The 24,417-nt window shown below is 31.2% G+C and overlaps 2 protein-coding genes across 3 annotated transcripts; both read left to right on the top strand.

Annotated features, from left to right (window-relative positions):
- Positions 1–739: 739 nt before the first annotated feature.
- On the top strand, positions 740–1,614 carry LOC123914216. The gene has a single exon (XM_045965286.1). The coding sequence runs from the start codon at positions 854–856 to the stop codon at positions 1,373–1,375; it is 522 nt and encodes a 173-aa protein (XP_045821242.1). The 5' UTR covers positions 740–853; the 3' UTR covers positions 1,376–1,614.
- Positions 1,615–8,129: 6,515 nt separating this feature from the next.
- Positions 8,130–17,811, top strand: LOC123914214 (myb-like protein X). 2 transcript variants are annotated; one of them, XM_045965283.1, is made up of 4 exons: positions 8,130–8,293; positions 8,838–9,778; positions 15,247–16,426; positions 16,703–17,811. In XM_045965283.1, the coding sequence occupies exons 2-4, from the start codon at positions 9,701–9,703 to the stop codon at positions 17,176–17,178; spliced, it is 1,734 nt and encodes a 577-aa protein (XP_045821239.1). In that variant the 5' UTR covers positions 8,130–8,293; positions 8,838–9,700; the 3' UTR covers positions 17,179–17,811. The 2 variants fall into 2 exon arrangements, with proteins under 2 accessions (XP_045821239.1, XP_045821238.1); XM_045965282.1 differs by lacking the exon at positions 8,130–8,293 and adding an exon at positions 8,392–8,551.
- Positions 17,812–24,417: the final 6,606 nt, after the last annotated feature.

Genomic DNA, 24,417 nt, shown 5'->3' with positions numbered 1-24,417 from the left:
ATTTCACTCCATTTTAGGCTAGATTTCTAGTATGCATTGCAGGTACTGTGACTTATCCTCCATTTTCCCATAATTCTAGCAAATTTGTACTCCCTCCCATTTTATCTATAAACAAAAAGATATATATTTGATTCAATTTTTTATATAAACTAAAAGGTACATGTACATGTATTTGGTTCAAATTTGGGAAAATGTTTTTTAGACCATGCAAGTGTTTATTTTCACGACAGTAACACCACAAACGCGTGTTTCTTTATCAAGCTACACTTTATAGTTTCTTATTTTTCACGGTGTAAAGGAATATAGAAGTGTGTATTGGAGGTACAACGTGTATCCAAACAGGGCATAACATTAGGCAAATGTCAAATGTTCTTTCTAAGGAAAAATGTTTAAATTAGTTATTATGTTAGTTTTTTGAGTTCGACCTTTATACCTCTTAATTAGGACTCCTGGGTCATTTTGTACGCCAGTAACCAATTGAATTTTCGGCTCAAGATGATTTTAGCGGATTCACTTGTCATGAGTATTAGTAAAATTAACACATGATGATGATTAACATATTTTAAATTAACTAATTGATATTTTAAATGTTAAATTAAACAAACTCTCTACTATCCGTTTATAAAGACATTGTTTATTTTCCCAACGGTCATATTCATATAGTAGCCCACCAACCAAATCAAATTTCCAAAGCAAAGTAGAGTTGAAATGAATATATGACCGTTACTTTGAATCTATCTTAGCATAAAAACATCTCACACTCATAAATCTCATAAATCTCCACACTCAAAAATCTCATCTCATAGTTAACCTTAATCACAATTTGGAAAGAACAAATAGAACTATAACAAAAATGAGTCAACAACACCAATACAACATTCACAAAGCATTCCTCTTCTGCAACTATATACTCTTATCAGCATCCTCTAGTTGCATCTTCCTCACTCTCTCCCTTAACCTCTTCCCTTCAATCTGTGGCTTCTTCTTCATTCTCCTCCACGCGTTCACCATCGCCGGAGCTGTTTCCGCTTCTGCATCATCATCTCTAAGAACTATTACAAGATGGTATTCTGCACACATGGTAGTCACTGTTTTAACAGCTATATTTCAAGGTTCAGTTTCTGTGCTGATTTTTACTAGAACTGAAGATTTTCTTGCAGAGTTGAAATCTTATGTGAGAGAAGAAGATGGTGCTGTTATACTGAAACTTTGTGGTGGATTAACTATTGTTATATTTTTGTTGGAATGGGTTGTTTTGATACTTGCTTTTTTCTTGAAGTGTTATTCTTACCATGAAGGTGATGGTGCTATGAGGAGTGGTAAGGTTCAGAATGAAGAGGAATTGAAGGATTGGCCATGGCCTTTTCAAGTTTAGTCTATTGTTCAGTTTATAAGTCATAATAACAATGATATTAAGTGCAAATTATTTGATTTATTTATTTGTTGGATTTGAATGTTTGATTATTATTACTCTGTTTTTTAATCCTTTTATTATTCTAGTTTAAATTTGTTCATTTTAAAAATATTAGTATATATCAAAATTTAAGGGCTAAATTAGAGTCCTAATTGAATGTGTGATATACTCCATTGAATACAATTTCCCTTACTCATGTTGCTCTTTAGTCTCCCTTTGATTCTATTATTCTGAAGTCAGTGAAGAGGAATTGTAAAGTTAATCTACTAACTTTTCTACTCATTTATAAATTATAAGTTCCTTTCATTATATTAAAGTAAATGGTGTGTTATAAATTATAAATACAGTTCATTTAGTCGGTATATTGATATGCATGGTGTTTGAGTTTGAATAAAAAAAAATTTACTTCTTCATACTTAAATGTGTGAGTCAAATAAAAAAACCATGTGTTGTAAAAAAAAAAAAACACCTTGATAAAAGTGTTGGCTAGAAATTTCCAATTTCTCCTTGTTTTAATCAATGTCCAAATTTTCATCTTTCAATATAAAAATCTCGATAGAAACAATAATTTAAAAGTGGTTATAATTAGAGACAGCGGTAATAGTATTTTCATCTGAAAAAGTTATAGGAAGCTATTATACGGTTTCTTTGATGATCTAGCATGTTTTCTAGCACAACAGTACGTAACAATGGTTATATAAACTAATAACTATAAATTTGATAGTTGATCGATCAATTCGAAATAATGAGAGAAACAATCCCAAAAGTTAGTTGATCAATCTTTAAAGATTGACAACAATCATCATTTCAATTTGTTGGTGTCTAGCTATAGTAGCATTTGCAATGGTATATCACCAATCCAAAAATTTATGTCTATCCTGTAAATTTGAAAAGAAAAAAAATCACCGAAAATATGTTATAAAGCCAAAACAAAATGCTATATGAATGCAAATTTAGAAAATGTAACAATCTATAGGAACAATTTCTTAATTTTCTCTTTTGCTATGAACAACATCGGTAGCATTAAAGTGGGCCTTAGACGGAGCATCAGCACCCGAAAAAGTAGGTGCCTCGGTGCCACCAGGTCCACGACCTTCCTTTGGTTGTTGATGACCGTGAGTACCATAACCTTGTTCCTTATAATCTTCTATATCTTTATAATTCAAGTATGGACTATCATTCAATGGAAGCCCTTCATTGTTCCCTTTAGATTCACTTGTTCCCTTTGTCTCCTCTTTCACCATTTGCTTCTCCATTTTCTTTCTTTCTTGGATTACAAGTTACAACCTCCTCTTTTGTTCCATCATTTGCTATATATAAGAAGACAACACTAATTTTCAATTGTTTTGTCTTTGGTTTAACGTAACACACATGGTGATCAATGAGTATTTTATGGACACGTGGCAACCTTTTTATAGAGTTTTCCATTTCCATCCACATCACAAGACCCTAATTTTAGGACTTTTATTTTAAGTGTATTGTGTATCGTGCTCAAATTAACCTCCACCTTAAGTTTATTGTGTGTGTATATGACATGTGACATATATAGTATGATGATATTATTTATTTATTTGACTAATGTTACGTATTATGATGATAATATTGATAACAAAATAACAATAATAAGAGTGAGGACATGACATGATGAGTGGAAGATTATTTATTTGACTATTTTTATTCAATCACTATACACTTAATATTGTAGGTGAATGATTTTATCAAGCAATGGACAATATGTTCACATTTGACCTATTAATTTGCCTATAGTATAAGACATGGTAATAAAAATCATGTCACTGCAACAAAAATCAGTTTATGCATCAACACAAATTAATGTCTAAAGGTAGTATAACAGTGGATCTATGTCTAATCATGATAAGTTAGTTATTAGCTCAATCAAAATTAGCTTCAAGATATTTAAGAATACTTAAATGAGATGATGCAAGTCTCTTTTAACTTAACTAAAATTCTAAATTTGATCTCTGGTTTGGACATACAGCAATATTAAGATTTTTAGAAAGAATTTACCGTCATTTAAATCTCACAAGATTTGAAGAATAACTCTTTATAGTTGCACGTAGACGATGTCTAATTTACGAGAAAAAAATAGCTTCAAAATCCTTTCTCTATTAGAATTGGTGCCTTTTTAAACAAACCATTTGCAAATTGCAACCCTAAACTATATTTGCACCCATGCAGAGCACTCAGGTCTCATTCCATGATGCCAAAAGTGCTGAACCTCTTTCCTCTGATAGCTTCTAGACCCTTCATGAAATGTGGCATGTGAATCAACCTTATCCAACTTGAGGGGTTGAGTTGCAAAAATTATGACACCAAAATCTCATAACAGTATGGGCCAACTTACTAAATTTGCGGATTGAGGTAAATATGTTTCAAACCAATCCATTCATTTGACATCTCTTGATAGTTCGCCAGTCATAATATCCTCCGGAATCATACGCATTGAGTTAAAAACAATCATACAAGGAAAAGGAAATCATATTTTAACTCAAAGTTTGACGACATTATGTTTGCTGTTTATGTGTTTTCTCACTTATATTCGTTTTTTTTTCTTTCCAAATAATGCGAGGTTTCGTATGAGACTTCTGACCTCATTTGCTACACAACATTTGTTTAATTGTGCAGTGAATTTTCACGTTTGTGGCAAAATTGCGACAAATTTCCATGCATAGGTTTGAATTTATATAGCTTTAGGATTTTCCCGAAAAAACATGCATTATGATGCGTTTTACGATTGTTGTCGTTTTGAAACACATTGATTTATTGGAGGAAAATATTTACAATATGGTATTTTTTTTTGCGCAAATCAAGTGCTATAAGTTGCAATCATAAGGAAAATGTTAACAAGTGTTATAAGGACATATGTTATGAAATCAAATATGAAAATTATTTTTTGAAACTAGTACTTTTTAACTTTTTAAATATTAAATTTTCTATATTATTAAATGCAAAATTTATTTATTAAATTACTTTAGGATACATGTTAACATAATCCTAATTTAATATTTTTTTCTACAGTGTAATGAATCTTTTAAAAATTCGAAGTATTTACCTTTTGCGAATCAAACAAATTATTGGGGAATGAATCCTCTGCAGTGTAAATTGTCTGCAGTGAAATCTCAGCCATTGATGTTTTACTATTATAATAGGTCCTACAGAATTGGATGAATATGATTAAAAGTGAACACACTCCGGTAAAAAATACACTCGAGAGGACCCAAATTATTGCAAGGAGTCTTTATTTATTATTTTTAATATAAAATTGGAAATGTAAATACTTCTACCAAAAAAATAAATTAGAAATACAAGTTCCTCATTTACAACTAGACACGTGTATGATCAGATATATGTAGTGATAAGCTAGGGTGGCGCCATCTGGAAGTGGCAGATGGTAATGGGAAGAACCAAAGCACATGTCTTCGGCAAATGACTTTTCAATTTTTTTCTCAAGTACACTGTACATGCACGATTTCACCTTTATTTTTTTTTGGTTGAGTTTAATAGATATTATCGGTGTAAAATAGTTTTATATTGACATTTAATAGAAAACTACTATGGTTCTATGTCATATAAATATTTTTCAAACCACTTGAAACGATTTAATAAAAAACCACGGTTCGATCCCCTGAAACTGCATTTGGGAGGAGACTGAAACCACTTGATGCCAAAACTCGTCCCAAACTCTAGAGTACTAGAGTTCCCTTCCCCTAGGAAGCAAATGGTGAAAACAAAAAATATATATAAAAATTTTAAAAATAACTATACAATAGTCGAACAATGTGGTAAATTGGTGGATTTTCATTAGATTTCATTGAATGTCTATATAAAACTGTTTTACATTAACCATGCATATCCTTTAAATAATTTTTTATTTTAGTAAATAGTATATGTACAAACACAATAAACTAATTTTATAAGTGTGTACTTTGTCAAGTCTTTTATTAGATTTCACTTTAATTGTATGATATGAAAAAATGTTTGACTTCTATTATAAGTCAGTGTAAAATTAATTTACACTGAGATAATATATTGATTAAACTCTTTTTATTTTAGGTAAGATTTCACTTTTTAAATCTAATAAGGAAAAATTTAAGGGCTTGTTGTACCAAATTTTTTGAAGGGCTTAATTATATTTTTATTTCATCTCATTAAGGTGAATGTGGTTGAATAATTTAACAGAATATAAGGTTATTTTTTGTAATAGTTTAATAAAAGACCAACAAAAAAAGAGTGTAATGGAGATGCACAATCGCTGTAATAAAGCGTGGTTTACACGAACATTCAATCATATTTCATTTAACTGCCATGTCAAATTTTATTATTTTTTAAAATATTTAAAAGAAAATTATAAAAATTGTTTTGCTTCCGCGTTGTTTGATATGCAACCCCCACCACTCCAACATTTTCCTCTTCACACATGCCCATCCTCTTCCATTGCAATTATGCACAACCTTTTTTTCATCCCAGCACCATTGAAGTCATACTTAAAAAAACCATCTTTTGTCAGAAAAGAAAAAGGGATAGATGCACAATAGGTTAACAAATTTGGATAGAGGGACCAACCACCATTAATGGGGTGGGATATTGAAAATAGTGGGAGGGAGTTGAGATGGAAGAAGAAGAAGAAGAAGAAGAAGAAGAAGAAGGAAGAATATGTGTAGAAATTAAGGGATACGATATTTGTTGTGGCGTTCACAAAAATCAGGGGGAGGGTGAATATGAAATAGCAGAAACATCATAGATGAAGATTGATAGTTTGAAAGAAAGTTACAACGTTAATGGAGAAAATATGGGAAACTGGTTGGCAAGAGACAAATTAATTTTTTATATATTTTAATTAAATAAATAAATGACATGGCAAAACTCTATTGGATGTTCGTGTAAAGAATTTTTCCATTGTGTGCTTATATTTCAATAAAGTATGTAAAAAAGCTTAAGAACATCAACTAAGAGAGGTTTAAGACATGAAAAATATCTATTTTATTTTTTACGTATCGGTGACAAATATTTATTTTATATTTTTTTATGTATTAATGACAATTATTTGTTAAATATTTTTTTAATGATAAATATTATTTTTTTTTTGCTAATAAAATTTTTGTATTATATTTTTCATACAATAGTAAAGAATATTTAAAAAATCACAGCAAAGCCGCGATTCAAGAAACCATAGTTTGTTTATGTCTCAAAGAGATAATAATCTTAGAAGAACAAACAAAATTTCATTGATTGATGAACCTCCTCCTTTGGTTTTTCATGAGAAGAACATGTTTAATCAATTTGCTCCCATTAATCGAAGGTGAGGTGGGAACAACGTCGTGATCAAGAGACATGTGTTTGCATTTTATGATCCACTGGTCCTCTTTAGAAAACTCATCTATTTAAAGAAAAAAAACAAAAAATCAGAAAAGAGGTTACCATAAAAATTACTACTTTGGTAGTGGGAAATTCAAATACTAGATCATTAGTCTACCAGAGGTTATTCCCTGTAGACATATGAATATGGGAGTAAGTAAAAAAAATCATTAGAGTATTAAAGAATTTAAAACATATTTATAAGTTATAACTATAAAAAGAATAAACAAAATTGACTGTAACAAGAAAATTTAACTATATTGTCAAAAACATACGTTTTTGGATAAGATTACTTTTACAAAAGTTACTTACGAGGGCGGCGTTTAATCATAGGGGTTTCTTGTCTAATCCGCATGATTTGGTGTCTTTTACTCGCCGGATATTGAAGACTGCTCCTATCTTTTTTTTCTTCCATTGTTCTTTAACTAGAGTTTCCTGGGAAGCTATTTCTAATCGGTTAGGACTAATGTTGGCTTCAAGTATGGAAGGATGAAACTATTTCTTATTGTTTAGTGATGTGATTAAATCCTAAAAAGGCATGCTCGTTAAACATCTGATTTGGTTGATTACTACTTGATGCATTTGGAAGCTTAGAAACAATATTATTTTTAATGGAGCTATGTTGAATGCTTCCTTATTGATAAATGATATTGTAGTCATTTCTTGGGTTTGGTTTAGCCGCCATTTCGAACGCAAATCATATTTTTGATTTTCTAATTGGTGTTATAACCGTCTTGGATGCTTACAAAACATATAATAATTTGTTTTGAATGGTAACAGATTGAATTAAATACCCATGTATACTCCTTATAATTAATTTTACTTATCAAAAACCTAACTATAGTTAAACATAATTAACACCGATGCGTTTGGTTTTTTTTGGGTTACCATGATATTGATACGAAATTTTCACCTCTGTTAGCAATGACTAATCTCCGTCGAGAAACCTATGGGGCACACGAGGTGAGTTCTCTCCTCCCAATCAAATTTTTTCTATACGCATGAGTCATAAATCAAACTCCTTATCATATATTTAAGAGGACCAAAACTCTTACTACTGAAAATAATTCATTGGTAATGTGTTTGATATCTAATTACCTAACTAATAAATTTGTTGTCTATAATAATGTACAATAAAAACAAAAGATTATACATATAAATATGTATATGGTCTATGCACTAGCTTTTGCCCACACCCCCTCTATTGTCCTTCCTTTTTTGTGTTTAAGATTCTAAACATTTGGGCTTTCAAGTGCTTTTCATCCTCGTGTGTACACAACCCAACAAAACCAATAACATTAACACTTAGCATATATTAACAATTACAAAAAAATGACATATATATAATATTTTTGAGACAACACACAACACAACTCAAGCACACAAACACAAATCAAGAGAGAGAGAGAGAACAAAGAACAAAACAGAGAAACAAAACAAAACAAACAAAACCCAGAATCCTCTAAAGAGTGAATTCAATAGCAACAACAACAAAGAAAGAAAGTACTTATCCCAATACCATATATTATTTTTTATTACAACATAATAAAAAATTACATAGTTTTTTTTTATTTTTAATTTTATTTTTATTTATACATATATATATTTTTAATAATAATAAAATTAAGATTAAAGATTATTGTTATTATTACTATTATTCTCTCTTTCTTATAATAATTGTATTCATTCATTCATTCATGTGAAAGAAAGAAAGAAAGAGAGATCTTGTTCTTCTACAATGTCCACTTTGTAGCGTACTAGGTAAATCTCTTTTAATAACGAATTTTCACTTTAACTCTATTTTTCATCACTCGAAAATTTTCACGTTTTTTTTTTCTTTCTCGTTAACGCTTCGAATCAAAGCTTCTTTTTTTCCCTTTTAATCGATACCGATTATTGTAAGGTGTTTTTGATTCTCTTTATTCGGTTTAATTTGAACCTTTTTATGGATTTTTTGAAATTGGGATTGGGATTAGGGTTTTTTCATTTCTTCTGCGTGATTTTCGGTTTCTATACTCAAGCTTCGTTTTTTTGGTGTTTTTTTTAGGGTTTCATTGGATCGTGTGTTGTGGGCACTTGCTGAATTTGGAAAATTTCTGAGTTGTTTAGGGTTTGGATCAGAGAGAGTGTGATTATTGAATGGAAGATTTTGCTTGAAATGGGCAAAAACTCTGATCTTTTCAGAGTTTTAGATTGTGGGTTTGGAACTATTTTCACTTGGAGATTGCTTAAGATGATGGTATTTAACATTGCTTCTTTTAGCATGGAAGAAGATTGTGTATACCGTTATCAGTGATTTGGGATTTTGTTAACCGATTTTGGACTCGGTACAGAGGCTTTCCTGGTCACCATTTTTGGTGTTTTTCTTCTTTTTTGTTTTCCAATTTTTGACCGGGGGATAATTGGTTGAGAAAAAAAGTAAGCAGAGATTATCGGGTTTCGGCGGTCAATTTTAGTTTCTGAAGCAGCCCTTTGAGTTGGCATAGCTTATCTGAGCTTAACACGGTTCCACGGTACTGATTGGGGTTGTATTGAACCGTTTACCTTCATGTTAGAACTTTGAAGTAGTTAGACAGAGTGAGTGATTTCTTTGTTGCTTATTGGTTTTGAATCAATTTCCAATAATACAGTTAGAGCTGTTTGATTATTTCGGTGAATCAATTTCCAATAATACAGTTAGAGCTGTTTGATTATTTCGGTGAAGGCAAATAAACCTCGGTGGTTTGGATAATTTGTGTGTGCAAGAGGTTTATGGAGGAATATTAAAGCTGGAAATGAATGTGGTGACATGGTGCATGGACAGGAGCATAGTTGTTGGTTCGTTCCCTTTCTTGAACAGTGTTACTGAATACTAATCGGAGGACTCAGTTTTGGAACGATTTTATACTAGGTGTATCTGGATTTTGTGCAATGTCGCGCTGCTTTCCATTTCCACCACCAGGATATGAAAAGAAGACTAGAACAGATGAAGTTGACATAATAAAAAAGGTTAATATGCTTTTCCTATGTTCACATCATGCATATAGTCTAGCTTAATATTATTTCTGACGCTAAATGGGGTTTCTCGTTAGTTGAATTATGTTGCGCATCAATAAGGTTCATTCTCTAGAAGGAACATTGAAATGTATAGCTAGAAAATAGGTGATATCATGCAGTTGTGTTTGATTTAATAATGTAGTATCTAATGCTTGATCTGTTTCTTAATAGCTATCCTACAAAAATTATGTGGCCTCTTTAAAATTGTCTAATACACAATGAAAATATTAAAGTTCTTGTTCAATTGAGGTATAGCTGCTGTTGAAAATAACTGGGAGCGAACATTACACCATATTTTTTCTTGGCTTATGTTGGTTAGTAGGGTGGTGCACTATTTGTTGATGAAAGTTGGTTAATGCGATTTACCCGTTTGGTTTTTGATTTAGATAGAAAGATATTGAATGTTGCCTTTATGGATTTATCTAGGAGTGTACGTGGGCCGGGTTGGGTAAATTCACTAATTTCCGGGTTGGGCAGTGGGTTACCCAAATTATTTTTTTATTTTTTTATATTAAATATATAATTGTCGAATCTTTATATATTTTTCATAAAAATAACTCAACCGTTATATTTTCTTGAAAAATAGTGTAATTTTTTTCATTATTAAAATTAATCACCCATTTTTTGTATAAACCCATTAATTTATGGGTTGGATAGTGTGCTATCCAAATGATTAATGATTTTATTTTTACTTTTTCAATATCAAATGACTAATAGATGAATCATTATATTTGTTTATGAAAATTATTCAATTTTTTATTGGATAGAGGCTTTTTTTTTTTTAAATAGTGCGATTAGTTATCATATTTATTTATAAAAATTATTCAATCTTTTTATTTTCATAAAAAATGTATAATTATTTTCAATATAAAAATATTTAATAATCAAATAGCAAAATCTTTAGTATTTTCATAAAAAATATTTCAAAATACATAGCACTAGTGGGTCAGTGGGTTTCTTGGGTTGGGTCCGGTTTTACCCAAAACCCGATTATTTTAATGGGTTTTTCATTTTTAAAATCCATATCCACCCACTAGCCCGACCCAACCCACTTTTTTGGGTTAGATTGGGTGGGTTTGACCGGGTCGACCGGATTTGCCCAATCCATGTACACCCCTAGATTTATCTGTCTTCTTATATGATCACTGGATTCTTGTTAGTTTTTTCTGTGTTGTGTTTAAAGTTTGGCTTTTTTTGGACTTTTGTGCTACTATTACGTGGTTATAAATATCAAGTCCTGAGAGGTTTGAGTGGAGAAATTGTGTCATGGCTGGTGAAGGTCAAGATTTTAAGATGATTAAAAGTTTATATGCCATGCTTACATTATGCACATCCATCTTGTCATTTACTTCCCAGCCTTGGCAATTTTTTTTCTTTTTTGTTTACCAAACAACGAGCTTTTTTTTAAGTGAATTTGATTTGTATTTTCATGTTAGGAGTGATCAGTAATGTATCGTTTACTTCAAACCAATCTATAATATTTAGCATGTCTGTCGAAGTAAATGTATATTTGTCCGGTCAGTCTCTCATAATATATAGACAAATACTTTTTATAGTTTTTTTTTTGCTCATTTTGTTGGGTGCGGGTGTGGGTAAACTTAGTCTTTGATTAGTATTGAATGAGCAAAATTAATCGTTAGTAATGAAGTTATGAACCCTTTTGTTGTAAAACAATGAGATTTGTGGGGATTTTGTGCCTTCCATGTGGCACCTTAGGTACTGAAGCAAATGTTTGGTGTACCTAGAGATTATCCACACATATGTAGATATCAGATATTCTCCATGTGCACTTCATATGCATTTCTGTTATTCTCCATGTTCTCTTGATCATGTCATTCAAAGAACAAAACTTGAATCTCAAATCTTGTTAGGCTGTTCAATCAGATTCATAGGATTTAAAGAGTTTTTTTTTTTTATCACATTATAATAATAGTATAACAATAATCATAATAATCACTTTTTGGGTTCTAATATGTTTAAATGGAATGATATGGTCATGCATGTGATGGAAATTGCACGGTTATTAACTGAAATGTATAATCAGACGAACATTCAAAGCTGAATTATGAGGCTTTAAATTAAAACAACTCCCAGAGGTGTGTACCCTGGAAAAATTGCTTCTAGATATTCTTAGCCAATCCAATTGATTTTACACTAGTAAGCCAGTTATAGGGCTCACAAGATACCTCTTCTCTGAAACCTTTGCATTGCAAGTTTTATGTAGCAGATCTATAGAACATGCTATGTGTAGCTTGCAAAGTTCCCACTGAATTTCATATCTTTTGATTGCAAGACTGGCTACCAGAAATTGAGTCGAGAGGCTATGGCTATTGTCTGATCTCTCCTTTTCTGATTTTTCTCTGTTTCTTTCTGTTAGACCTTTTTTTTTTGTTTCAACCTTGCATTAGATTCTGTTTGCAAGTTTAAACCTTGCATTCGATTCTGTTTGCATTAGCATTTCTGTCCTCTGATAGGTAGCCAAGCTTTTCTATAAGAATGCATTTGAAATTTTTAGGTGAACTTTTTCAAAAAAGCATCTTTTTATGTGGGACGAGGATCCTTGAGTGTGGTGGTTGAAGTTATGGACATCAGTTAGATTATCAAGATTGTTGATTTAGAGTAGTGCTTGCTTGAAGCCTTGAACTTCAAACTTTAATTGGATTCTGCAACTTGAGGTCTTGAACTTTGTTGTAGTTAACTGCTTCCCTTTATTTAGTAGTTTCAGAGGACTTTCAGATAACTGTTGACTAGGATTATATTATTTTTTGTATGCTAAATAATTGCCTTAAAAAATAATTTTAGGTACCGAGTTTGAATTGTTCCCCATGAATTGAGTATTATCTCTGGATCATTGGTATTATAAACAAGATTTATTTTTTGAGATAATACTTATTTTAAACATTTGAGAGTTAATTGAGATTTATGTTTAGAACATAAGTTTTGCTTTAGCATCGAGTTTGATACTCTATGCCAGAAGGCCTTCTATTTTTCTAATCCTGTTTCTAGAACATTGAACAACCTTCCTTAAATCGGGTATGTTTGTAAAAAAAATCTCGCAACTTGTAAGGGTTTTTCAAGGTACTAATGGTAGGGGTCCTGAGGGACATTTGTTTGGATTTTCAAGTAGAGTGGGGCATTTTTACCAAAAAAAAAAGAATGGAGGATAAAGTATTTCACTGTTTTCAAAACATTTTTGTAATCGGTTTCAACTTTCAAATATCTGGAGAATTGCAAATTTCTGTGCATTTGCTAAGATTGAACATGTTAGGAGCTGTCCCAATGTGGCATTAAAGCATGTTTCTTTACCCAATTTAGTGCTGACACAAGCAGTGATAACATTGATTATTTGTTTAATGCTTACCAAAATGAGTTTAAGTAGTTTGTTGAAATCATTCCACTTTTGGGAGCACACAATTGCACTCAGCAGCAGCTTGTTCCTTATTTTTTAAATGATCAATTTACAATTAGCTTCCTTGTGTCGTGGAGTATATCGGTGTCAACATTTTAAAAACTGAATCGAAATGGCGAGACCTCTGATGGAGAATTACAAGCCCAAATTAATCCTCTAGGACAGAATACTCCTGTCACTAGAATTTTATATGATATACGAGGAGAAAATAATCTCTATTATATTTACACAAAATGGCTTAATAACATTCTGAATCTAGACGGTATTTTATAACTCAAAAAAATCGTTAAATCATATACTTAAGTATAAAATCCTAACAATATGCTTCTCCCGTTGTCATATCTTCTGGGTCATGTTTTGATTGGTAATTGAATTAGATATAGTTTGAACAAGATATAGTTTTAATGAGAGTTGTTGGTTCAAAATCTTAAGCAGTCTGCTTTCTTAATCATAAAACATTTTAGTGCTGATCCCGTCACTCTGCACTGGTTATTCCAAAAAGATTTAGCTTCTCACTAGATAAAGATCCCAAGATCTTCATCGGTTTTGCTAAGTATGCTTCTCTACAGAGTAGAGAATATGTTAATAGAGTTAAGTATAAAACTTTTGTCTGATTTAGTAGACAATTGTACTGACTATGGTGCATACATTGCTTCTTGTGATTGAGAAGATTAGTGACAGAGGGTTTGTTGGTTGTTTTGTTCTGTGAGTGCGGCTTAATTTTGTCAGTAGCTAAATAACCGGGGCCTCTTCTACTTTGCATTCATTTTAGGTCAAGTAGTAGGTATTGGAGGGTGTTTTCCCTGGTTTCATTGAAGTTTCTTGTTCATCTGTCGGTTATTGCTGGACATCTATAATTTCTTTTCAGGAGTCTCTTATTTATAATCCTTAGTTTACATGTGAGTTGCACTTCTTAAGCTGTTGATTATGTGTGGGAGACTGGGACTTGATAATCCCGACTTATTTATTGCTGTTGACATCTAATGTCAGATTACCTAAGCTTGATATTTCCTTTATTTTTATTTCAACGTCTAACGTACAATATCTTTGGGCACAGAGAGAAAACGGGAGGACAGAAAATTGAAGAAGGAAAATAAATTTCGTTTGTTGTTCAAATAGAGGAAAGGAAAGTAAAAAAGTTCTCTCCATTTGTTTGGTGGAACGGAGAAGTGAGAAGAAAAAACATGAACAATTGATTGATTATTTTATCCTTGATAAAATGAGAAATGTCAAGTGAACCCCACACTAGATAGGAGAGAGAAATAGATATGATTGAAGAGAAGGGAAACTGTGTCATCAAAATTTGTTTTTTCTCCCCTAGTGGATTGAATATTTAACTGTGTCCTCAGAATTTTTTTTTTCTCTCCTAGTGGATAGAATATTTAACTGGGTCCCTCATCATTGTTTTTTTCTTCTTTTCTCCGTGTTTCCTTCCCTCTCCCAAACAAGTGATTTTACATTTTTCTTTTCATTTTCACGTCTTCCATACTCTTCCGTGCTTTCCCTTAAAACAAACAAACATAACTATGTCAGAGCACATGTTAATTTTAATATGAAATCTATTCCGAAAGAAAGATGTGAACTGGAACTTGAAATAGCTAGCTGGGCTGACTGAGAGAATCTTATCATTGAGTTCCCTTAAAACAAGCAAACCTAAGAATGCTGTCATATCACATGTTAATTTTAATATGTGAATTGGAAATTGGAATAGCTAGTGTGGTTTAGAGAATCTGATCATTGAGTTTGTTTTAAAGTGAGATATTGCTGGAGTTTGGTTTTGTTTAAAAATTCATTGATAGAAGTGTGTTTCCCCTTTTCTTGGTTATAGTTGACTAAAATATGCTTAACTAAAATCTAGAATACTTTGTAGGTAGGCAGTGAATATCTGAATGACTTTGATTTGTTGTCAGTTATGTTTGGAATTTCTTCCTTGGATATCTTTAATCTTGAACGAGATTAGGAACATGTTTTGCATGATTTCTTAGTATCTCTTTTGACTTATGATTTGCAGGAAAAGGATAGGGAAAGAAAACATAAAAAAGATAAGAAGGACAAAGAGAAGAAAGAAAGTAAGGATAAAAGAGAGAAAGAAGGACGAGATAAAAAGCATAAGGAAAAGGATAAAAAGGATAAAAACAGGGAAAAAAAGAAAGACAAGGACAAAGACAGAGACAGAGACAGAGACAAAGACAAAGATAGAGATAAAAACAAAACCAGTGCTGCTGATGGCAAGGGACTTCCGGGACAAGCTGAGGGTCTCAATGCAGTCAAACTCCAAAAAGAAATCAAGCCTGATAAGAAAGGTATATTTGTCGACAATAAAATTACCAGACAGTATACTGGTAACAATGGGGAGATGGATAGAGATAATAATCATCTGGCCGAGGAGAACAAGGATTCTAAATTCCTCCTCGAGTTGGAGAGGAGAATTAAGGATGATAATGGAGGGGCCGGTAATCAATTGGCTCAAAAGTTTACAAATGCGGACCATAGAAAGGATGAAGGGACTGTTAGGTTGTTGGCTAGGAATAGTAGTGCCTTGCATGGTGGCAGTGAAAAACTCAAGGATAAGGGTTTTGATGCTAAGAAGATTGATGGGAAAGGAATCCATGCCGAGGTACGACCTGTTGGAAATACAGCAGTTCAGAATCATGCTGGGAAAGGAATCCATGCTGAGGTACGACCTGTTGGAAATACAGCAGTTCAGAATCATGCTGGAAATTTTCATCCTAAAACTGATGGAACGCCCAAACTTTTGGGTAAGTATTCTGACGGGAATTTGGAAGCAAGAGTTGGAGGAAAAGAAAAGGTTGATGAAAAGAAAGATGGAGGAAAAGAAAAGGTCAAGGAAAAGAAAGACGAAGGGAAAGAAAAAGTCAAGGAAAAGAAAGACGAAGGAAAAGAGAAGGTCAAGAAAAAGAAAGATGATAAACGAGGAGAAAAAAGGAAAAATAAAGAGGAGAAGAAAGGGCATGGGAAGGACAAAGACAGGGATAAAGATAAGAAAGAGAAAACTAAGGAGCATACTGAACTTAAAACCACGGAGCAGAATAAATTGAAAGAAAATAACAATGTTGGTCCTATACATTCAAATTCCTTCACACAGATTAGCAAGAACGGCCATGAGAATTATGTTGGTGTTGAAAATCCCAAGAAACGGAAGGAGATAGAGTCAAATGGAGTTCCACATGGTGAGTGTTATTTATGGCGAGTCTTGTTCTCATTGCTTTATAGTGATCTTATTAGTCGTGTTTAAATACAAATAAGAAATTTCTTGCTCACCTAATAGGCTATAATCAGATACTACATCCTGTGAGATATAATGGTGAGGTTTTCATTAGTCACTACAATGTGTGCTTATGTTGATATTTCATTATTGGAATTTTGTATCAACATTTTCTTTAGTTTATGTGCATTGTTTTGATGCTGACTGACATATTATAGTTAATTTTTGAATTTTCTTACAGCCAGTGAGAATTGGCCGAGTAAGTTGCCAAGACCGTCCTCTTCTCACCCATTCAAGGAAAATGGAAGGATATTGGAACCTTGCCAAATTTCAATTTCAAATTCTTCAGATAGGTCAGGAGTAGCCACAAGCAGTGCTAAGGTAGAAAACAAGGAATGCAAGATAAATGGCTTCATTGAAGCTCAACCACTTGTAGTACCCTCAAATAAGACTCATGCTGCAACTGTGCCAACTATTCCATTAATTGAAGCATCTTCAAAACCATCCCATCCGGATACCAAATATCTAAGCCGCATATATTCGGTACCTAAAGTGGTATGGTCTGATTTGGATGATCAAGAATGGTTGTTTGACAGGCAAGAAAGAAAACCCGCAGTGAAATCTTCAGAGGCTGGAGAGACACCACAAGTATGGGCAGAAGCTGTGCACATAGAGCCAGCAGATGTTTATGCTCTGCCATATGTCATTCCATACTGATCGATTATTTTATTGGCACACAATACTTCAATTATATCTGGCACACAATGACCCTCCTCTTGCAACATGTATTGGAGGAACTACCGCACTTTGGGCTAGAAACATATTCCGATTTTCTTGACACGTTCCATTGTGCCTTGGTAATTGGCAACAAGTAATGAATGACTGGATGCATTGAACTTAAACTGTCTTGATGGTTACTTGTGTCGAACAGATTGCCTTGATTTTGCACCGATTGGAAGGTAATCGTCTGTCACGAATTGTTGCAGGTCTGGATGAGCTTTTTGCATGTTAGTAAAATTTCATTTAGATAGAGATTTTATAGAGGCAGCAGCCGGTACAGGTTGCGGAGAAGGGGAGGGAAAAGGTACAACTACAAGCTTGTGCTACTTGTTTATTCTATTTTTACCGAGTTGTACTGCTCTTTCTAATTGAGAATGCAAGTGCAACCAGATGTGGTCTTTAATTTGCAACTACACCACAATTTTGATTTGTAACATAGAACTCCTATTTACAAGAATGTGTATGATAGAGAAGGGGATAAAAATAGTCGGATTCATTTATTCAGTTTCTTGTAAATTTTATTGTTTACTTCATCATTTTGTAGGAGTATTAATTATCTTTCAGTTTGAATTATGTCTTCATAAAGGGATATAATAATAAAACAGAAAGACTGTTATAGTGATTGTTTTAAAAAGAAAAACAATTCTTGGTTAGATTTTATTTATCTTGTGGTCGTAGTCTGAAGGTGTTAAAGACGGAGTAATGCAAAAGTTGATCATCCAATGACGTGGTTCATCGAAGCATGTACTATTAGTCATTGAACACTTAAATAAGCTAAAAACAATCAAGTTCTTTAATATGCCAGGTAAAGAGTAAATTGTGAAATACTCCCCTGAAATCTTAAAATTCGTCAAATAGTTCATGAAATTATAAAAAGTCAATCAAATTGTCTCTTGACACTACTAGTCAGAGTCCACGTTAGGGGATAATTTAATTGACGTTTTATAGTTTTAGGAGGTATTTGCCTATTTCTAAATTTCGGGGGGTATTTGACGAATTTTGAAATTTCAGGGGAATATTTGGCAGTTTACTCGCCTGATAAATTGATAATGGTCCTGCCTCCAAATGAAGGCAACCAAAATTGTTCCAATTATTCTACTTATTGGAGGGGACGGTGATTCAGATTTTATTCATTCGAGACTTTTTCTGGAGAGAGTGAGACTTATTCCAATCATAGTACCGCACATAGCCTCTTGAACTTCCTAGTAAATACTTCTCCTATGTATAAGAGAAAAAAAAATTATTTTTTAATCCATTAAAGAATTAATATATTTAGATTATAACATATAAATATATCAAATCTTTAATGAATTTAAAAAGTAATTTTTTTTCCTTATATAGGACCGAAAGGAGTATTGCTCATTGAGTGAGTGAATGTTATTTTCATTTTCTTTTCTTTCTTAAATTCAATATCCAGTCCAAAAACAATTAATTTGAGGGAACCAATTCCACTGTTCATTTGCAGTGATTTCATTTAAAGTCAGCGTTTTTTTTTTGTGCAATGTATAGACTAGCCGATCGGTTTTTAAAAATATTACTCGCTCTAGTCCTTTTTATAAAGAACATTTTGAAAAAATCACACAGACTAAGAAAACACATTGTAAATAGTTATTTTCATTTATTACACTTATAAATTTAAGTTTATTCCATGTACTCCCTTATTTAATTACTCTTAAATCAACTAATTTACTTATTTTTAATATTCTCTTTCATAATAAATAAGGCATAAGTGAAATTATACATTTAAAACATTTGAAAGTTAGTCAAGATTTCTTATAAAAAAGACCAATTTTTTCTCCAAAGTGTTTCTTATAAAAAGGACTAGAGGGAGTATTAGTAATTATTTTAAAAACCATAGTTTTGGAGTAAAAATTAAAATATTATTAATCGTATCTTGATTTCTTAGAACAACTAAAGTTTTGGAGCAAAAATTAAAATCTAAAAAGACCAAAGGTTAAGGATGATGGGAATACAAATTAAAATGTGGTTGACAATTTTTTTTAGGAAAATGCTAAACAGTGTCCCCGTGACACTAGTTAAGTATACCAATATGAAAGTTTTATCTCGAAATTTGTGCATTTAATACATTAAAAGCATAAAAAGTCATGTCTTTAGCATTAACTTTATCTTTTGATTTCTTTTTTTTGTATGCTTAACAATTGTCTCAAGCATTGTTTAGCATGACTTTTTTTAAAATGACCTACATTTTTAAAAATATTTTTTTGATTTATTTATTCAATTTTCAATGCATTATTAATTATTTTTTCAATTTTCAATGCATTATTAATTTTTTTTTTAATTGTACCCTCTAACTAATAATACTTGTATCACTCCTAATTTAATACTAATATCGTCTACTCTAAAATACAACGATACATAAATAATAGGAGTATTTTACTAAAAATGTTCTTTGGAATATTTTATTTTTTTCACCATCAATATCTGGTTTATTGAACCGCCTAATCTGGTTCGAAGGTCAGTTTTGACATCATATGATTCCAACCCCTCCAAATTACAATTGCGATGATCAAACTGTGACCATCCCTACTAAATTAAGCATCAATCAGACACTAATCATCTATCGATCGGTTGGAAATACTTTCTTATCCAAGTGAAGTGGAATCATGAATCTTTGGCATTAAAAAGTAGTTGAAGTCATAAATACTCCTCTACAGCACATAAATAGATAGTAGATACTATGTAGTACGAATGTTCAAGTGTGTGTGCATACAAAATCAGAGAGTGATTCACAAACTCGATCGTGATATTGTATGTCTTCAAAGCATACTATAATTTGCTTTATATTGTGAGCGATTGAGTACCCTTTTATACTCCTTTATAATATATTGTTTGCTTATAAAAAAAAAAAAAAACTCGATCGTGACTTAGGCCAAACCTACTACAAACTGATGTGCAAAAACTAAAATAATTAAATGCTGAATATATAAACCGAATTTAAAGCATTTAAGGAGATCAATTTCACATTCACATCAACTAATTTTTCAAACGTTTTTAACTTTCATCAATGAGCAGCTGACATATATTGAGGTCAAGGTAAATGCACAACACATCCATGAAAGTGATTCACTTGGATACAGTACATCTGTAGCCAAAGGGTAGCTAGGGGACTGATCAAAATAAATATCCTTAGCATTCATAATTTAATAGTACTACTCTCTCTATGAATGTCACTTACTAGTTACTACACTTTTTAATGTGTGATGAATTATTTTTTGTTCAATTGCATCCTCTAATTATTAGTATTGTACTCCCTCCGACATTATTTATGAGCAAAAGTCAACAAAAAATTTGGCCTTAAATATAAGCAAAAGTTGTCAAAATCAACTTTATCTAATGTTATTTTTCCAAAAGTACCCTCATTAATTATTTTACTTTTTTAACATAATTGTAGAGTTCCAATGCAAATTATAAGGCTATTTTAGGAATTTCAATAGAAATATCACATGAAAGACAAAAAAACTACTCCTTAATAACTGTGCAAAAGAGAATTTTGACTTACAAAAGTCGTAAGGAGTACACTGTTTTTGAAACATTATACACGAATAATTAATAAGTGTGCTTAACTATACTCAATGATTAATAAATGAGTACTGCTATAGTAACAATAATTGGATGATGCTCTATTGAATTATCCTAACAAACTAATGAATCACTAATCAATTAAACCGTTTTTAAAACATTATACACGAATAATCCTAACAAACTAATCAATGACTCATCAATTTAATTCATCTAAAACTTTTTAAGACATTATTAATCACCTACAATTAGCAAAATCACACAATGAGCTTTGAAGAGGAAAATGTCAAAATTGACAAGGTTCAATATCAGAGATTAGTGAAAAAGTTATTAGTAGTATTTTTTAATCTACAAAGAGGATATTACAGACAAGGCATTAGAAGCATGTTGATTAAAGTATTCATGCATTGTTTTTAATGTTTATGTACTCGTGTCACATGGATTGTTTTTTGACGGATAGGAATTTTCTGAGAGGAATTTTGACTATAAAGGAAAATGACATGTAAATTTATTTGTATAAAATTAACAGTTGCATTAAATATGAAAAATGCTAAATATGACAATTTATTCCAGCAACTTTTTGGTGCTTATAAACACGAAAAATTATATTTTTCTCAAAAAAAAAAAAAGAAAATTTATACGGCCAGTGTTAACTTGTTTCCGAAGAATACATGATAATTTTTTTAAAATAATATAATTTTGTATTATAAAATTAAAATGTTTACTTTTAAAAAATTGAATTCATAGTTTTTAAGATAAAATTAACATATTTGAGTTTTTAACATATGCTCTTATTTTTATTTGTCAAAAAAAAAATATGCTCTTAACACTCAGGTTAACATTTTTTGAATGATAATGAGTACACTAATGACATTATTTAATAGTACTCTAAAATACCACTTCATCTATTTCTCTTTACTTATTGTAGTTGCAGAAAATTTTCTTCGAATTTATTTTATATTTTCAAAGTTTAATATAACATTAATTTTGTTTAATAGTTTTTATAAATATTAAGTATAGGCTATATAGCTCATTAATTCCTTTCCTTTTTTTTTTTTTTTATTTTGTAGAGGATTGGTGTTAGGGAAGTCTAACAAATAAAACCATTTGCAATGTATTTTCCGGGAACAGATTACCTCCCGTGCAAAATTCACTACAGAGAGTGCGGTGCTATTATCCACCCTTAATATAATTGTTTTATAATGTAATTTACTCTTCATTGTACACATGGATGGTCATGATTTCACTTACAGAAAAAGTGACAATTAGAAAATGAAACAAAACTATAATTGTTTGGTTCAACATAAAAGTTATAATGAAGTTATTTTTTATGAGATGATTTGTATTTTTGTCTAGTAAAAAAAAATGTAATATTTCTTTCTTTTTTTCCCAATGAAGCGATAGTGGACTTGGCTACAATGAAAGTATTTTATGGAAATATCATTGTTTTTCTAATACACTGGTGACGCAATAAAAAAATAGAAAAATAAAACGCATTTAAATGAGATAACACATAAGAAAGAAACTTCTTTGTAATTTACTATATTTAAATTGGATCTCATAACATTGCTCTATAGTCCTTGACTTTAACTGGGAAGCAAAATAATGGTCTTTGGTTTAATTTTACCACTGACATGTATGATGATGGTCCATCCTATGAGAGCAGATACGCCATTATAGAAACTGTCCCAATTAATGGTCCCAAGTCGAGTTATAGGGTAAGGTATCCCATAAAGCTTTTTTAAAAATGATTGAATGGTTAGAATTTTACATTTAAAATAAACTAGTAAGAAATTCAGCATTTTTTTTTTTTGGAAAGAGGAGCAGAAAGATATGTTATCTCAGAAGATAAATATATTAAAAAATATAAGAGAGAAAGATGTACAAATAAAAAGGGACTAGGCCAAAATCTTTTTAAAAGTTAACAAACCTAAAATTAGGTCTACCAAGTTTGTTAACAACAAAACTTTCTCTAATCGCATGAGGAATTTCATTCCAAATTGTAAGACAATCAAGCTTAAGCCCTATGTTAGCTAAGCCATCAGCACAATAATTTTCATCCCTATACATATGAGAGACTATGAAATTCATACTTCTAATAAGAACTGAACAATTAAACCATCTATTTCTTAAGTTCCAAGGACCAAAGATAATGATTTAAAAGCAAGCACCACTAAAGTGGAATCAGTCTCTAACCATAAATTGTTCCAATTGTTATTAGCAGCTATTTACAACGTCTATATATAAGTATTTTTTTAAAAGAAAATGTTTACTTTTTAGATTCATTATAAAATTAATGTACTTAGACTATAATGTTGCCTAGATAAATCAACTTTATAATGAATGTAAAAAGTAAACTTTTTCTGAGTGGGAAGGGTAGCTCAACTGGTTAAAGTTCTGGGTTAAAGCACGATGTCTAGACTTCAACACTGTGTTTGTTTAGGTAGATTTACAAAAGAGAGAAATAAGAAAGAGAGAGATAGCAAAGAAATTAGCTATTTCTATGGTTTGGATGAGAAGAGAAATAAGGAAAGAGAGAAATATAATGGTTAATAACTGCCAAAAATAAATCTCTCCATATTAGGAGAGATTTGTGTAACAAGAAGTGAAATAAATAATTTTACAACAATACCCTCATTCAACTAATTTATTTTCTTGTAGAAAAGGGTAAATTTGTTATTTTCTCATTTTTATTAATTTCTCTCTTCTCACTTTTCTATTCATCCAAACTATATAAAATTTCTATCCAATTTCTCTTCTATCTCTCTTCTCTCTTATTTCTCTCTTCACTATTTCTCTCTTCCCTATCTCTTTGACATCCAAACATAGTGCAAGTCCCAACAAAAGAGAAAAAATTAACATTGTAATACTAACTAACAACTAACATTATTTATAAATAAAAAAAACTTTTTCTTATATATAGACTCGAAGAGAGTATAATATTTTTTTTTATGTTGATTTACGTTTGTATTTAATATACTTTAAAATTTAAATAAGTAAATATTGTTATTTTATTCTAAGGAAATATCCATATATACTTAATAATGTCAATTTGATAAAATTATTTACCTCATTTTATTTGCTTATAACTTAACAATTTTTTCTTCATGTTTTCTCTACTGTTCTTAATCTAAGGGTTTATAAATTACAAAAAATAAAAATACACTTAAGAAGAGAAAGAATCAACCATTAGATTAAGAAAATGAGAGAAAACATGAGAGAAAAAATTGGAGAGTATCCAAATACTTAATTTTTGTAGAACAATCAAATGCCACACAAAAACTCAACCGCTAGCTGAAGAAATGATTGGAATACAGCTGCTTGTTGTGGGAAGTGTGGGTGGTTAAGTCTCACATTGACTATAAATGAGAAAAATATTGAATTTATAAGAGATGTGGGTCAATAACTTAATGCCTTAAGATTTTGGGTAAAGTGAGATGTTCAACTCACTTGTACTCTGTGCTCAATGTAGATGATTTCTCGGCTGCCCCTTCATGACCCAACAGTCGATTGATCGATGGTTTGATGAAAGATTCAACCGACTCTTTGCATCGAAAGTCTTCCTAACGAAGGATGGTCACAATTTGCCTTATGGCCCACTAACATGTAACAAGAGAGTGAGCATAAATGCATACT

Source organism: Trifolium pratense, linkage group LG3, assembly GCF_020283565.1.
Source record: "Trifolium pratense cultivar HEN17-A07 linkage group LG3, ARS_RC_1.1, whole genome shotgun sequence".
NCBI lineage: Eukaryota > Viridiplantae > Streptophyta > Magnoliopsida > Fabales > Fabaceae > Trifolium > Trifolium pratense.
This window is presented reverse-complemented; position numbering and strand designations above follow the sequence as displayed.